The 15,443-nt window shown below is 39.6% G+C and overlaps 1 protein-coding gene across 6 annotated transcripts in view; it reads right to left on the bottom strand.

Annotated features, from left to right (window-relative positions):
* The window catches only part of BRD10 (bromodomain containing 10), a 50,041-nt gene extending 36,088 nt beyond the window's left edge, over positions 1-13,953 (bottom strand). For 4 of the 6 annotated variants that reach the window (XM_085042580.1, XM_085042583.1, XM_085042582.1 and 1 more), the window contains exons 1-4: positions 13,934-13,953; positions 12,971-13,536; positions 10,321-10,521; positions 2,309-3,735 (exon numbers count right to left, since the gene is read on the bottom strand). In XM_085042580.1, the coding sequence (XP_084898706.1) occupies positions 2,309-3,735; positions 10,321-10,521; positions 12,971-13,536; positions 13,934-13,945 (2,206 nt within the window). In that variant the 5' untranslated portion in view covers positions 13,946-13,953. Of the gene's footprint in view, positions 1-2,308; positions 3,736-4,378; positions 4,402-10,320; positions 10,522-12,970; positions 13,635-13,933 lie in introns of those variants that run through there. The other 2 variants (XM_085042581.1, XM_085042586.1) reach the window with 2 other exon arrangements.
* Between the last annotated feature and the right edge of the window lie 1,490 nt (positions 13,954-15,443).

Raw genomic sequence — 15,443 nt, 5'->3', positions numbered from 1 at the left:
CCTCCTTTTTTCCCAGCCCTACAGATGTTCTGAATTTCATCCAATCCCTGCTTCAAACATGCAGTTGTAGAACTGTCATGCTCTTGCACTGTGCCTTGCACTGAAACTTTTATTTATCTAACTCCAGTAAGAAAATAACATTTAAAAGTGAATGCATAACATGCAATTGTTTACAGAATAGCTCTCTCTGATTCTGTCTTTCCATTGCATTCAGCATTACTCTGTCAATAATACTGACTCGGAACATTAACACAGGAATAACCATCACCTTGTTTCAAAGACATAGACTTAGTAAAGTGGTTACATCTTTTCATAAATTGTCAGAAAACTCTGCCATTATGGTAAAGGTCATTAACATAGCTGTACTCTCCAGTAAGTTTTGCTCATAATATTTCCGTGAAGTTTTCAGATGGAAAAACTGTATGGCCAGTCTATATTCATGATGGGTACCACTGTCACAGCAAGTCAGGAATATGCAAATCATCTCAACAGAAACAAACTGTCAATCAGCTACATTTAGCTGCTAAAGAGAATCAATAGCAGGAAAAAAATAATTGTATTGGAAAGGGATGGGAAGGTACTCACTTTCACATTCCTGATGTTCTCTTCTACTTACTTTACTTTTAAAGAACATTGTGAAGAATTATTATGGCTAGGATCAGATTTAAATTAAGTGTCTTTGTGGACTCAGAACAAGCTTTACTAAATCACTTTTTCTGTTCTACATTGCAAGGGAATCTTGAAACAGAAGATTTAATTTCAGACAATCTTTAAGAAATACTACTTACTTAGCCTTTAACATTATGAAATGTTACAAAAGAACAAGGTATTAGCATGAATTGAATCCAATCCTATCTATTTCAGCCTAGCAGCTACAGGACCAATGGTCATTTAACTAGCATAGGCAGAAAAGCACTTTCTTGCAATGCTGTAAAGTTATCGCAAAATTTCCTCCAGCAAGGTCAAATGAAGACGTAGGCAGAATAACATGGGAAATGCCTCAACATATCAGGAGATAAAGAACAATAGTTCCATAAACTAGAGTCCTTGTTTGCCATTTGGGTTGCAATTCAGTTTGCTTGGTTTTAGGAAGAATGACACATTTGGAGAACTAACAGTCACAAAGGGGAATGTAAAATACATTAGTTTTGCTGAACACCACATACACAAACTTCAACTACAACTCTTAAAATTCCTGTTTAGATATGGTAGTGAAATATTTAGGAGGAAGGAACCTGTGATTTAAATGGAAGACAGCTCTTTGGGTGTGATGTGCAAATATTTATAATCTAAATATGACTTGTTCTCTTAGCTTTAAATTTTAACTTCTAGCTAAATGCACTACCATCACACCTTGGCTAGCTTCTTACACTTTAGAAGGTATTTTTTTGTCACCCAGATTCTTTGTTTTGGCTTTCTGCTTTTCAGATGAAATCCAGTAATTATCTGTCAGTCTACACTATTCTGAAAAGCAGCCTGTGACTTCAAAAAATGTAATGTTTGAAGGAGTCTGCTAAAATCTAGTACAGATAACTTTGCCCAGGACTCAACGGGATGAAGCTTTTATGCTGCTTCACATGACATCAAAAATACTATAGTTACCTGACAATTTGAACAGACTTAAGGATTTAATAACTTTACTGTTTGCAAACACTTTTGAAATTTTCCAGTGAGTTAACTGCCATCTGGGTTGTATATCACCTACCTGAAACACTTAACTAGATGCTGCCCAATTCTGTAATAAAAATGTCATCAGCATAAATTCTGTAGCTTATGTATCCCAGTCGTTGGACTCAGGAGATGTGTAATAAGGCCCACAATCAAAGCAATACTGTTTGGTGACCTAAGACTGCACAGTTCCACTGTGAATGATTTTAGATTTATGATCTCATGTAATTACTCTATGTTTCTTCATAATTTGGAAAAGGCAATGTTATCACAAAGGGAAGAAACATTTCCACAATTGCTATAAGACACCATAAATGCCTTCAAGGACACTCTCTGATGCTAACTAGTCAGCCACATTCATTGTCCTGAATACTTTTTTGAACAAATGAACTCTTCCAATTAATCATGTTCTCTAAAGATACATTCTGAAAACGAATCACAGTTTAATCAGCTGATGTTTTATATGCTTGTGTTATTAGGCAGGTAACTTTCACTCTAAAATTAACATCCAAAATGTCTAAGGCAATAAGGCTCTCCTTTTCCAAAAAACAGAATGTGGACTTATCAACTAAGAAAACAACTTGAAAAAGAAAAACCTGTATCCTCCTGACTTTTACTATATGTAAAAATGTCAACTTACCAGACTTGTGCTTCTTATGTTTTGCTTTCTTTTTAATTATAAACAACTTGTTCTGGATCTCAGATTTATAGGATTTGAATGGATGAAGATGAATTTCACGCTTTCTTTGCAAGTCATCAAGTTTTCTCTGTAGATTTTCGTTCAGAATATCCTTGAATTTCTTTTTTTTCTTTTTCTTCTTTTTTGCCAGCATCTTTAGTTTCTTATTTTGCAGTGAGGTCTCTAGCACTGCTCCTTTACCAGATTCTTGGTAATTTGTGTCTTGGTTGTCACTGTAAGTGCCATTGACATGCACTTGACAAGCTTTCAATGTGCTCTCCCTGAACAGACTCGGCTCAGATTTCACTCTGGCCATTTCAGAGCAACCTTGTCCATTCTCCACATCTGTTATTTCTTCTGAACTAGGGTAACCACCCATATCAACAATCTCTCCTGAAGTAATCAAATTCCTGAAGTTCTCTTTATAACAACCAGGTTTCTTAATGTCACAGACTCCTGAGGTTTTTATTTCACAGTCAATCTTCACCTCCTCTGTAGTGACTCTAAAGCTACCTAAACATGTTTTTTTTTCTGGACAGATAACAATGGAGTCCATACTTTTCTCTCCTTCTGCCTTGGAATGACATAGCAGCTCTCTATCAGCAGAATTGACCTCCTCCTTGCTTTTGCTTCCATATTCATGTTTTACTCTTTCTGATTTAATACGTGGCACTTTTTTAACTTTGATGGGAAGAGATGGGAATTCAGGAGCCTGAAAAGGTTTCTGTTTGTAAATTCGAACATCTGCACCACAGAACTGCGGAAAGTGAACATATGCATTCTCCAAGCAGTCATAACCAAGAATTACTTCTCTGCATTCATGGATAGGCTGACCTAGCACAGCATCCTGAACATCCTTCTGTGTTTCATACACAAAGTCACAGAGGCCTTTTAGCAGCCATACTTTTTGGTAGAATGTTAGCTCATGAAATGGTTTTTCCTCCAAAGGATTAACTTCTCCAAGCACTTTGAAAAACTGGGGACACAATCCAAGTTTTTCTGCAGCACCATTAGGATTGTCAGTCTGCCCTACAACGGTATACCAGTGTTGCACTTTCTTTCTGAGTGCTGCTTCCCAAGTCCTGTAGGAAAATGTAGGCCTGCGATGTAACGTAGATCTACGATGAGGAGGACTTAATAAAGAAGTCATTATTTTAGATAAAAAAACATTACACTGAGGCATCAGAAGACAACGCTCCAATTCATAGAATACTATTTCAGGTAAATTTAGAATCTGTTGTGCTAAACAAAGAAAATGACCAATAGCTGGAATCTCCCACATTGTCTCCATCCTTGTAGGTGCTGCTTGAGCTAAAAGTGATTTTTCCCACTCTTCTATTTCTTTCTGACTAGCTTCTTCTGCTTCTTTTCTTTCTTGATCTCTCTGCCTATTAAAAGAAATTTCATGAAAATTCAGATATTGGGTGAACAAAAAGAAATGAGGGAGAAAAAATAAACCGAATTATTGTATGACAAACATACTTATCTTGAAGTAATAAAGAGGACAGTGCATAAAGTTCTACACAATTTGTCTTACTTTGCAGTGCACAACACATCACTGGACCAAAATGTGAAATTATGTTTTTGTGTTTCTATCACCACTAGTTTAAAAAAATGAAAAGGTAAGAAGAAAGCCTGGCATGTATCAACAGTTTGAGTTGTTTAGATTTTTTTGTTTAAAAAAACCACACATTTCTTTTCCCAATCCCTATTTATCAGAATTAAGTATTTCCAACAAACTATCCATACAAAAGTCTCTGAAACAAATTCCAGGTAAATCTTGTTTTCAAATGGTTCTCCTGTGTCTCGTGTCACCTGCCTCGTACCTCCCTTCCTCAGCACACAAGTGTACATGCCTAATTGTTAAGTGATTCACTTACAGGCACAAGAGTAATCTTCCCTCCCACCCAGAGGCGTGCAGCCTGTTCGCAATGGTGGTCAAAAAAGAAACAAGTATCAGGATGCACAAAGAATGTGATGGAAAATAATACCAGAAATACAATGTCATTACATTAATTCGTTTGCCCTCACCTGAAAAAATGTATTCAGTTCTGGTCCCCTATCTAAAAAAAGGATAGAGCAGAAATAACGTATATTCAGAGAAAGAGGTTATCAATAACTAGAGACTGAGTAATTTGAGAGTCCACATAAAATACCAGCAAGAGTAAACATGATCGCAATATGCAAACCTCATATGATAGACTGGGAACTTCTATTTGCTTTTATTTGTAAATTCATTGAGAAATTTAAGGGCAACAAGTGTTAGAAAAAGAAATGCTTCCATTTCATGTAATTATTGCACATAGTTTACCACCTGAGATACAGGATAAGTTAATTTAGTTCCAAAGCATAAAATTGGATACCTGCATGAATCACATGAACATCAAAGGTTACTAACAAAAGGAATTTTTCTTTAATGCTGAAATAATAAACCAACATCTTTGCCTGAAGGCATGACCAGATTCCAAAAGACAGGATTAGGACACAGCTGTACTTACAGAAAATTCTTTTAGAGCTCATCCTAAGCTTCTCCTGTCTTTTTTCTCTGAAGCTTCTACCACTGGTTGAAACTATCACCTGCCTCTAACAAAAATGTGACCTGCTACCAGAATTTACATATCCTTATTTCCAAATTGCTAGCCTCCAATTTTATTTCTTCATAAACAAGTAGCAAACAAATGTCACATGTCCATTCAAAGCATCAATGCCTTCCAAAATTCAAAAAGAGTAATGATAAATTAAAATGTTTCTTTTACAACATGAAGCTAATAGTGGCTTCTAGCTTGAAGAGCATGTATTACAAGCATTAAACATTGACTAGCTATCTCAACAATGTAAAAAATGCAACAAACCTAGCTTAGTCCATATTTTAGTACCAGCATGGGACAAACAAGCTATGTGTATGCAAAATAACAAAAAACACAGTATGATTCCACTGAATACTTTATCTTATATAACCAAATTAAATGTTCAGTGACTTGTTACTACAATTTTAAGAGAAAATTTTAACACCACATATATGCATTCCGGTTACTTATATATCTAGTAAATGCAGAAAGACATACTCGTGTAGAACATAAAAGGTAAAAGCAAACAGGTCGGTAAATTCTTAACATCAGTCTCCCAATGCAGCATTAATTAAAAAATATGAAGAATGAAATACAAAGACAAAATCCCACCTTTCAGCACAAAATTCTATTAGCCATTCTTGGTGAATGAACCACTAAATTCAAGGATACTACTACTTTACAATAGGTAAAGTGAGCATTATTTTTATTATTATTTATGCTCTATTTCAGTGTGCTAATATTGCATTGATATAATAAATAAAACCAGCAGAAACTAACAAATAAAAATAACTAATGTCCAAGAGAGGCAGAGGAAAAATGACACTAAGCAAAAAGTGGTCTCAAATATAAATTTCACAGCACTCTTGGATCCCACTCCCTCATTCCTCCTAAATGTAAAACATTCTTCCTAATAATCTCCTGCCTCCAAAAGGTGTGAACTCTACTAATACAGTATGGAAATAAGACTAAATAATGAACACACAGTGAGAAGGAACATATGTAGAAACAACAGCATTTCAGTATCAGTTAATTAAAAAATCCTGTTGGCGATCCAAAAAATTCTTTGCAAGCAGTTTCAACTTCTTACCAAGAAATAATTTAAATCAAGGCAGAATTATCAAAATAAATAAAATACCCTGGATTCACCTGTCTGCATAAAATGACAATTAGACCATTTTTAAGAATGTTTAAAAAGGTTCTTTAAAAAAAAAAAATGTGTTGTTTCACATGCAAAAAGTTTGCCTTGTTTTTAAGCTGTTGTTTTATCGCAGTATCTGTTGTCATTCCATTCTCAGCAGACATTCAAGAAAAAATGTAAATAATAGCATATTCTCATATCATCATTATTGAGGTCTTCCTGCTAGCATCTTTTGGAGGGCACAGTGTTTTCCTGGGGTGCTGTTTTTTGAGAGGATAAAGAGGAGTAAAGAAATAGGAGACAGGGCAAGGCAGCAGGGGTGAAGGAAAAGAGAAACTGGGGGTGGGTAAGAGAGACATTTGATACTTCAGTGGCACAAATATTCTTATACTGAGAAATTCACTGGACATACATATTTTGCTTTTATGCTGACAGCAACTGTAAAAAGCCCTGTTCTTTCATACTTTTATTTACATTTAACAGAAATATGTTTGCAGACATGTAGACTTACAGCAGTAACAGAACTATTCTAAGGTGAAGCTGACATTTCTCGAGTAACAACGGCCATATTGCTAGAACACATCTGCAGCAGTTGTTTTGCAGCTCCTGAGTGGCAAACTCAGCAAACATGATACCCAAGTAGATACCCAAGTAGAGATAACACCTAAACCAGAGTCCAGGCATAGCTCCCTACTCGTCTTATAATTTCCTTCCTTACTTAAGACAGCAGACACATATCACCAGCGAATTCCTTCTTACTTGCAACAAGAGATTTCTTGGCAGGGAGAGGAGACAAAGACTAGATTTTACTTTGTTCTTCTAATTACTACTTCCAACCTACTTAGGTGTTGATTCACAGGAAAAAGGCCAGACACTGGAACTGTGACAAGACACAGAGAACTGTTTTAATTCTTCAATAACTTCTTTCTACAAACTTCCTTTTAAAAAATAAAAAAGAAAGTTACATACACATTAGCAATATTCGGGATTGTTCTAAATTAAGCCAGGATTTAGTAGTCAGAAGACACTAAATTTGGAGATGTCCATATAACATTAATTCTCTATATTATTACATACTCTATATTTTTCCATAGGATCCAGTTAATTCCATGCTAACATCCTCATAAAAAGCAATATTGACTATATAAGCATACTTTATTCCACAATTTCCTTAATTAAATTACTAACTTGCAGCCAGAATTCAATTCTTTAAATGTTTTAATGAACATGTCTGAAACTTATCCCAGGATCATGTTTTCAGAGATGGTAAAGACACAGAACTGCCTAGCACAATTTTCAACAAACCAAAGCCATACCGCCACTTATTCCACTGAAATCAACCAGTTAACTATCTGCTATTCAGTGGTGGTTTTAAAAATTTCAATGGGAATCTACCTTCATGTTTCAGTATGTAACTAGTCTAGCATATCCCATTATAAAATAATTCCACAATTACTTGTTGTTAACTAATATATTCATTTGTTACTTATTTAGCATGTAACCAAAGCGGCTGAGTAAAAGCTCACAGAAATGTAATTATTAATTCAAAGAAGATAGTCAATATTCTGATAATTACAACAACTGAACAAAAGGAATGCTTATAAACAATATTGACAATAAAAAAGTAAATCAGATGTTGTCATATATGCACTTTGCCGCTGTACAAAAACTATTAGCTGCAAAATAGTGAAATCAGCTTTGCAATGATATCTTCTCAGTTTTTATATGTTGAGTCTACCATTATGAATGTGTCAGCTGGGGAAAGTTATAAAACATTACATAAAGAAAAATTGAAACTGATTGTGCAAGTGTGCAAGAAATGGATAAATCACAAGAAAAAGAGAACTTTCAACTAAGGATACTTATATAACAAAAGTAATTAAAGGGTCTGGAGCAGGACTTCCCTGAGGTTAACTACAGAGAGAAGATAAAAATCTCACTTCAGAATGTTCTTCCAAAATATGCAGTTGAAAAAAAGCTTGTAAAATCAATTTTAAGGATTTTGTGGGAAATAATCAAAAACTATTTTAAGGAGTTAACATACTAATTTAATGTGTATATTATTTTTATCTCTACACAATATACATGATCATATTTATATGTTTGAATATTTTAAATTTCATTTTAGTTTTATTTAATTCTTGTCATAAGATGTCTGTGTCTCACAAAAGCATCAAAATACCTAAAGCAAAGATTTACATATAAACTTGGACTTCAGCAGTCAATTTCTTTAAATATGAGGCTAACTTTTGTAGAAAAGCCCTTGCATTTACAGCCTTACTTATTTGGGACTGAAAGTATGCAACTCTTAGACATTCTAAACTTAGATAATTTATGGCTCGTAAGTACAAGCACACTGAGTGTCCCACTAGATGGCCAGAAATTGTGCACTTTTTTTTGTGTTCCTGATAACTCATCTGAAAGGTCAGTGAAGACCAGATGCTGCCTATCCAAACACAACTGACATGCCAGCACTCTGTTCTCCAACTAAAATATGCAAGGCTGTGAACTTTCTATAGTTTAAAAAGTACCTCTTCTGCGCCAACCTCAGTGTATCAGATTTCTAAAAAAAAAAAAAAGAAAACAAGAAGCAGAAGAACCATTTTCTCCTCTTAATAATATAATATATACTTTAGCAATAAGCCAAAGTAAGTTTAGAAAATTGTGATACATTTTTAAATAAAAACAGTGCTGAAAGTATGTGCATTTATATAGGCACAACTTTGAAAATTTATATATACTATAAAATGTGATCTTCACTGGTAATATATGACTAATTTTATAGGCCTTCCAATTTCCAAGCCTTTTTCATAAAATAGCTTGAAAAAAAGGTACTTTTGGAACATTTTTGGTGAGTTGGGAAACAATTGGTACAGAAAGGTCCAAACTACTTTGAAAACATGGTGCAATTAGGAAATACAACTTAGAGACGATATCTGAAGCATGATTATTTGAGGAGGCCAATAGAGTCAAAGAAATATCAAATCAGCTATCTACCGACAGATTTTTACTGCTTCTTAATAAGTGGCACAGTTCAAAATTTTAGGTTGTAAAGAGGCAAGCAAGTTGTGGTCTTTTTCCATTATCATATAACATTGTGTAGAATCAACTACCCTTTGCACAGGATTGGGGACTTTTTGAGTATATCCAGATACATGGATCTAACAGTTAATTACTACAGTTTTACAGGAATGTGCTTAAAACAGGCATATGCATTTTTACTTAGTTAGGTAAACTGTTCTACAGATTCTATAGATTAATTAAAATCCAAATCAAAATGTCCTTTTTCAAAACAGTTACCAAGTTCTGAGTTCTAGAACATAGAGTTGAGCAAAAATCAAGAGAATTTTACCGGAAAACAATAACCCTAGTCATCTTTGGTTTCTTCTTTTTTTTTTTTTTGCCAAGTGTGATTAGAAGACTGGTGGATTTCAAGAATGAAGAAGGTTCTAGGGAAAAAAGTACTATCCAACAGTCAAGTCAGCCATTTAGTTTCAAATCTTTTGAAAATGAACATTACCTGCAAAATTCGGGAAAAAGTCTACTAAGCTCTGAAACTCTGAAAAAAGCTAGTAAAGCTTTGCTTCTTAAAGCAAATACTGTCTTACCATTGTGCCCCATGTTTAGACACAGTCACTTGAATTACTGTTTAAGTATACAAGCTTATAAACTTCATTTTCCTCACAGTGAAGCATATTAACATTAAACACTGCCTGGAATTATATACCTCTTAAATGTATGAAGACCACAAAACCTCAGCGTTATTTATACGTGCATTCTAAAATTGCTACCTAACTGACAAGCTGAAATGCCACATCAGTGAGGTAACAGCAGTGGCATTGGCAGAGACTAATTTGCTTCTGGCTATCAGTGAGGGAAGCAGTGGCAAGATCACAGAATTAGACTGTAGTTAAGCATTCTGGTACTTCTTAACCTCATTGTTGCCTGAAAAACAGTCCAAGGATGATAAACCATGAGTGGGCTAGCAGGAAATTACTCTGGATGCTTTTAGTTAGTATTAAAAGATTCACAAAACTAAAATAAGAGCAGCTATAACTTAATTTAAAGCTTAAATGACCTCCACAATTTTTCAAGAGAGTGGCACCAATTTTTTGCTTTGTGGACGTACTGTACTGAAGTAATGAAATTCAGACCACAAGAGCACATCATTTATTTACCTAAAAAAGTCATAAGGAGCTACCCTCTTTAGAAAACTAGGAAGACATAACTATTTAAAACTAAAACAAAACAGTTTTTCTTATTACCTCTTTTCCTCTTTTGCTCTCAGTTGCTCCTCTTGTCTTAGAACCTGAACCATCACAGACTCAAACATGCCTGTTGATAAGCCTGCTAAACTGCGAGACGTGGAACGACGTCTTGTAGAAATGCATGCTGTTGCTTTCTCGTCTTCCTGCCCACAGCATCCTCTAGATGTTACAGCTAATGATGTTTTCTCTCTTAAATGCCTAGAAGAAAAAAGCAAGCCAATTCACAATTATGTACTTCCATACTAGTGGCACTTTAATGCCTAGCCTACTAATCATGCATCAAGCACGTTTACTCAGAAAAAAGCAGTTATTTTTTCACCTGCCATTTTTTCCGCTTCTAGAGTTCCTTTATGAAATTTTAAACCTAAACCCAATGTGCTAATATGACCTATATTTTCACACCAGTCAAAACCAGGGTATATTTACCTCGAGTTACCAAATATTATTTGGCGATTTAATTTTATATCTTAATCCATAACTATTTGGAAAGAAAAATTTCCACAAGACCTAAGATAAGAAAGTATCCTTTTTAGCAAATACCTAAAAATAGAGGGCTAGGGGGAAAGGTATAGGTTGGGGAAGCATATGTAAAACACCAGTGTCATTGTTTAAAACTACAAAATACGAAAACCAAAATACAACAAATTTGTCTGTGAAGTTACTTTTCCTCTTACATTGTTTCAAAAGACTCCATTAAAACTAGTATGAGTTCTCACAACCTATGAAAACATTTGATGGACAGAGGAGAAAAATTCTGTCTCCCTCCATTCAAAAAGAACTTCCATTCTAAGGTAATTTTCTGTGGCTTGTAGTATCCAGGAACTATACAACCAATATTAATTGATTGCCTTGAGTCACTTGAAGGAGATCCCTGAGCTAAACACTGCTCTGTAGTGATGTAAAAATGATTATTCCAAGAAGTAATTCTTCAATTTCACTTTACAAATAAAATTAATAATGTTAAACACTTCAAAAAACTTTGTCTGATCAAAAATTGTAAAAAACGTTGAGATTCTAGGTTCCATAACCCTTATACTTACAGTTCCTAGAAGCTTTTACTACACTAGTGCACACAGATATATTGAATAAATCTTTACAAAGTTCTGAAGAGTTAATATAAGACAAATTCACTATATACTGAGGCAATATTATTTTAGACAGATTTTCTTTGAAATATTTATTTGAAAAAGACTTCGCATTAAATGGAAGAATGAAAAGAACAACTGAATTAATTTTTTTAGTGAATACCTATACTCCTATTTGATAAGACAGTGAATAAACTAACTACACTTTCTAACAGAGTTTCTAATAAAAAGGCACTGAAAATTCTCAGGTCCTACTGAATCCAGTGAGTAGCCATTTAATTCAACAAAGACCCTTCAATAAAATACCCTTCAACACAGTAGAAATACTACAGTCACACAATATACAGGACACAGCACTAATCTTCCAAGTTGCATTTGGTTATTTATCTGCCAGCAGTAAATCTATTAAGTCAGGAATTCTGGGTTTGTTATTTTTTTTTAATCAGGATTTCCTCAAGCAAATGAGGAACATTCGTGCTCCATAAGGTTCAGCTCCTTCCCTTCTACTACCAGTGTCCCAAAACTGCTGTTATACAAAAACACTTTCAAATATACTGTTGCTAGAGCAGCACTGAATAGATTCACTCTGCTTTCAGGTGACTTCTGCACCACACTCCACAAGTGTACTTCTTACACCAGCAAAGTTCTTACCAGCTGGCTGCTCATGCTTTATGTGACACTAGCAAACTCAGAGCTGATGGACATGCACAACTTTCCACATTTCCCCACACTGCACCATCGTCCTTCACCAAAAAAACCTCTTGGTTTTTACATTTACTTGGTTTTCACATGTCATTCAGAAGACCAGTGGGCCTTTGACTGTAAGAAACCACCACGGTTTTCTGATAATGACTTAACTATGCCTATGACAAGCTCATGAAAAGGCATTTACTTCAGTTGTGATTTAAACTCGACTTTGTACTACACAGCTCGGGAGCTTTCTGTTTCAGCTGCTTTGGCTGATAAGCAAGCTCCTGATAGGCACTTAGATTTCAACTTACCACAATTTCCATTTTGCCTTTTAAGACTATAGTATGCCAAGCATTGTCTCTCATTTTACGATTATCAAAAAATAAACCATTTCAAAGCAGGTAACTTTGGCTTAACATTTTATTCCTACGTATTTTAAGGGGCAGTAAAAAATTCACAGATTGTAAAAATAACGATTTCAAAGAGCCAAGTATTCAGACAGAACCTAGGCACTTTCACGACAGAATAAAATAAAGAAAGAAGTATTTGACATCTTGTGTAAACAAGTGCTCCTCCATGTTCAAAAAAGGCTTCTTTCATAAGGAAAATCTTAGCCAGGAAATGCTGTGCTCTATTTGGCATTTTAGCATTTTGAGGTTTGGAATTTCCAAAGCGTTTTGAATTAAGATTTGAATAGTTCCCAGTAGGAAAAGTTCATCTTCATGAAAGTATTGAAAGTTCCAGTGTTCTCTTGGGGGGTTTTGTTTGATGTTTCCTTTTAACGGAACTTTTTAGGTAAAGAAACACACCCTCCTGTTCTACCTTACATAAACAAGACGCGCAACGGCCCCTATAGAGTTTTCTACACCTACCGGGATAGCAGCGCCAACTTCTGCTCCAGCATCATCTCCAGCTTCTGGGCCTGTTTGGAGAGCCAGTGATCTACACCGTGCAGCCGGTAACAAGTCTCCAGCATCAGCCGGAAGTCACACACGAAATCTGCTATCCCTGTGTACTGCCCACTGGAAAATTTCTCTTCCATTTTCAATAGCCATATTCCAGCTGGCAACTGCTGGAAAGACTGGCTGCTCTTACGGCCCGAGAGGGAGCCAGCGCCTTCTTCCCCGAAAAACGCCTGATCCGCGAGGGGCTTCAGGAACGGCGCCGTCAGAGGCCGGTACTTCTCCAGCAGGAACTCGCGCAGGATGCGGTACCCCTGCTGCAGCTCGGGAGTCAGGCTCTGCTGCCAGGCACTCTTCCCCCCTGCACCATCTCCCTCCGTCTCGGGCTCCTCCATCCCGCTCCCAGGGGCCGAGGGCTGATCTGCCGGGAGATCCTCGCCGGAGTCCATGTCTCCCGCCCCGGGCCGGCTCTTCGGCACCGGCCGGGGACCGCGGCGCTGCGCCTCGCCCGGCCGCCGCATCCGCGCCGGGCTCACCTGCGCACAGAGACACCGCTCAGCGCCCCGCCGCGCCGCCCCGCCACGGCCCCAGCCCTGCCCCCTGCCCGGGGGGCGGGACGCGGCCGCCGCGGGGGAGGCACCGACCGGGCTGGCGCGCGGCCCCGCCCGCCCGCGGACCGCGCCCTCGCCCTCAGGGCCCGCCCCCTTCTCCCCTCACCGCCGCCGCCGGCACCGGCGCATCCCGCCCCCCGCGCGCACCCGTACGCGGGCCGGGCCCTCCCTCCGCGCCGCGCACGCGCTCCCGCCGCCCGGGCCGCGCGTGCCAGCCCCTCGCGGCAGCCGTCGGGTAACGGGCGGCGCGCGCGGCGGCGCGAGCGGAGGGGAGGGAGGGGGCGCGGTCCCCCCGGCCGGGAAGGGACGCGGCGCCTCTCACCCCAGCGCGCATGCTCGCGCCCGGCCGGCGGCGGCGCGCCAGCGGTGGCGTCGTACGCCGGGTGAGACGTGGCGTCATCAGAGGGCGCCCGGCTCGGAGGCGGTGGGGGCCAGGCAGGGGCGGGCGCTGGTGCGCGCGGAAGGGGCGGGGCCTGGCGGCGGGGCGGGGCGGGGCCTGGCGGCGGGGCGGGGCGGCTGGCGGCGGGGCGGGGCGGGGCCTGGCGGCGGGGCGGGGCGGGGCCTGGCGGCGGGGCGGGGCGGGGCCTGGCGGCGGGGCGGGGCGGGGCCTGGCGGCGGGGCGGGGCGGGGCCTGGCGGCGGGGCGGGGCGGGGCCTGGCGGCTCTGTGCTCTGTGCTCTGTGCTGTGTGCTCAGTGCTCAGTGCTCTGTCGGGGCTGCTGCCGCCGCGTGCTCTCGCTGTGCGCGTCTGTGGCACCGCACATCGGCCCCTAGAGCTCTGCTGCTCTGCTGCGGCTGAGAGCTTTCCGCCAGGGTACGGGTCTGATCTCTCGTATCTGAGGTGCGCCACCACGAGTGTTCCGCTGTCGAAGCGAAGCAGCAGCTCACAAAAGCGCTCAGTTCTGCGCTCGGTTCAGGTGTAGAACTGAGTAGAACTCCTCTCGCCTCAGGAGTTGGTGCCTTGTCGGGGCAGGCTGCTACTAACGACGCTGACCTGGCCTGGCGTGCACTTGCAGTTCTGTCACGTTTGCCCTCACGCACCCTCCAGTCCGTGTACGAGATCCTGAGGGACATTGCCTGGGCACCAGGGAACGCCACACCAGTAGTTGTCTCCACAGTAATGCAAAGCACCTGGAGATAGACGTGTGTGTGTGGCTCCCATTTTATACTTTCCGCACTCCTAACTGTACGAAAAGCTCGGGGCGCCCTGCTGTGAGAGAGAATGAAAGTAAGGCAGAGGGAAAAAAACCTCAACTTCTGCAGCGACATTTTTGTTCTGCAGAGATCACTTCAGAGACCCAGCTCGCAAAGGAGCTCTCTTGACAGGAATAAATGCCTCCAGACTGGAGGAAGGGAACCTATTTGGAAGGACCATTGTGCACTGAAACTGTAGTGATGCATGCAACAGTTAACCCGAGTGTAGCCACGTACAGGATGGCTTTCAGGTCTGGGTTGTGCTGTGCGTATCCCACAGGATAAATACAGCCAGCGCACTGTTACAGCAGCTATCAGCAGCTCCCACGCAGTCCTGGCACCTCTATGACCTTGCCTCTATCTAAAAGTGCAGCAAGAAGTCCTTGTGCAAATATCCTCTCTGACGGTAGAAGTGATGAATAAAGTTGTGATCTTTTAAGGAAATCCTCTAATAGCTTGAATTACCAAAATGGGTAGCCCTGCCACAGACAAGGCTCTGTGATGTGCCCTCATTAGGGACTCATTTGGTGGTGCACTAGTCATGGTATGTGGAATCTGAAATGCTGTAGGATAACAGTTGTCTCTTTCCTTATGGTGTTAGCTATAAAAAATTGCATTTGAAATTATACTTTGTGAAGTC

The sequence above is a fragment of the Lichenostomus cassidix genome, chromosome Z (genome assembly GCF_008360975.1).
Source record: "Lichenostomus cassidix isolate B80296 chromosome Z, HeHo_3.0, whole genome shotgun sequence".
NCBI lineage: Eukaryota > Metazoa > Chordata > Aves > Passeriformes > Meliphagidae > Lichenostomus > Lichenostomus cassidix.
Note: the sequence above shows the minus strand (reverse complement) of the source record. Positions and strands in the feature narration are given on the sequence as shown.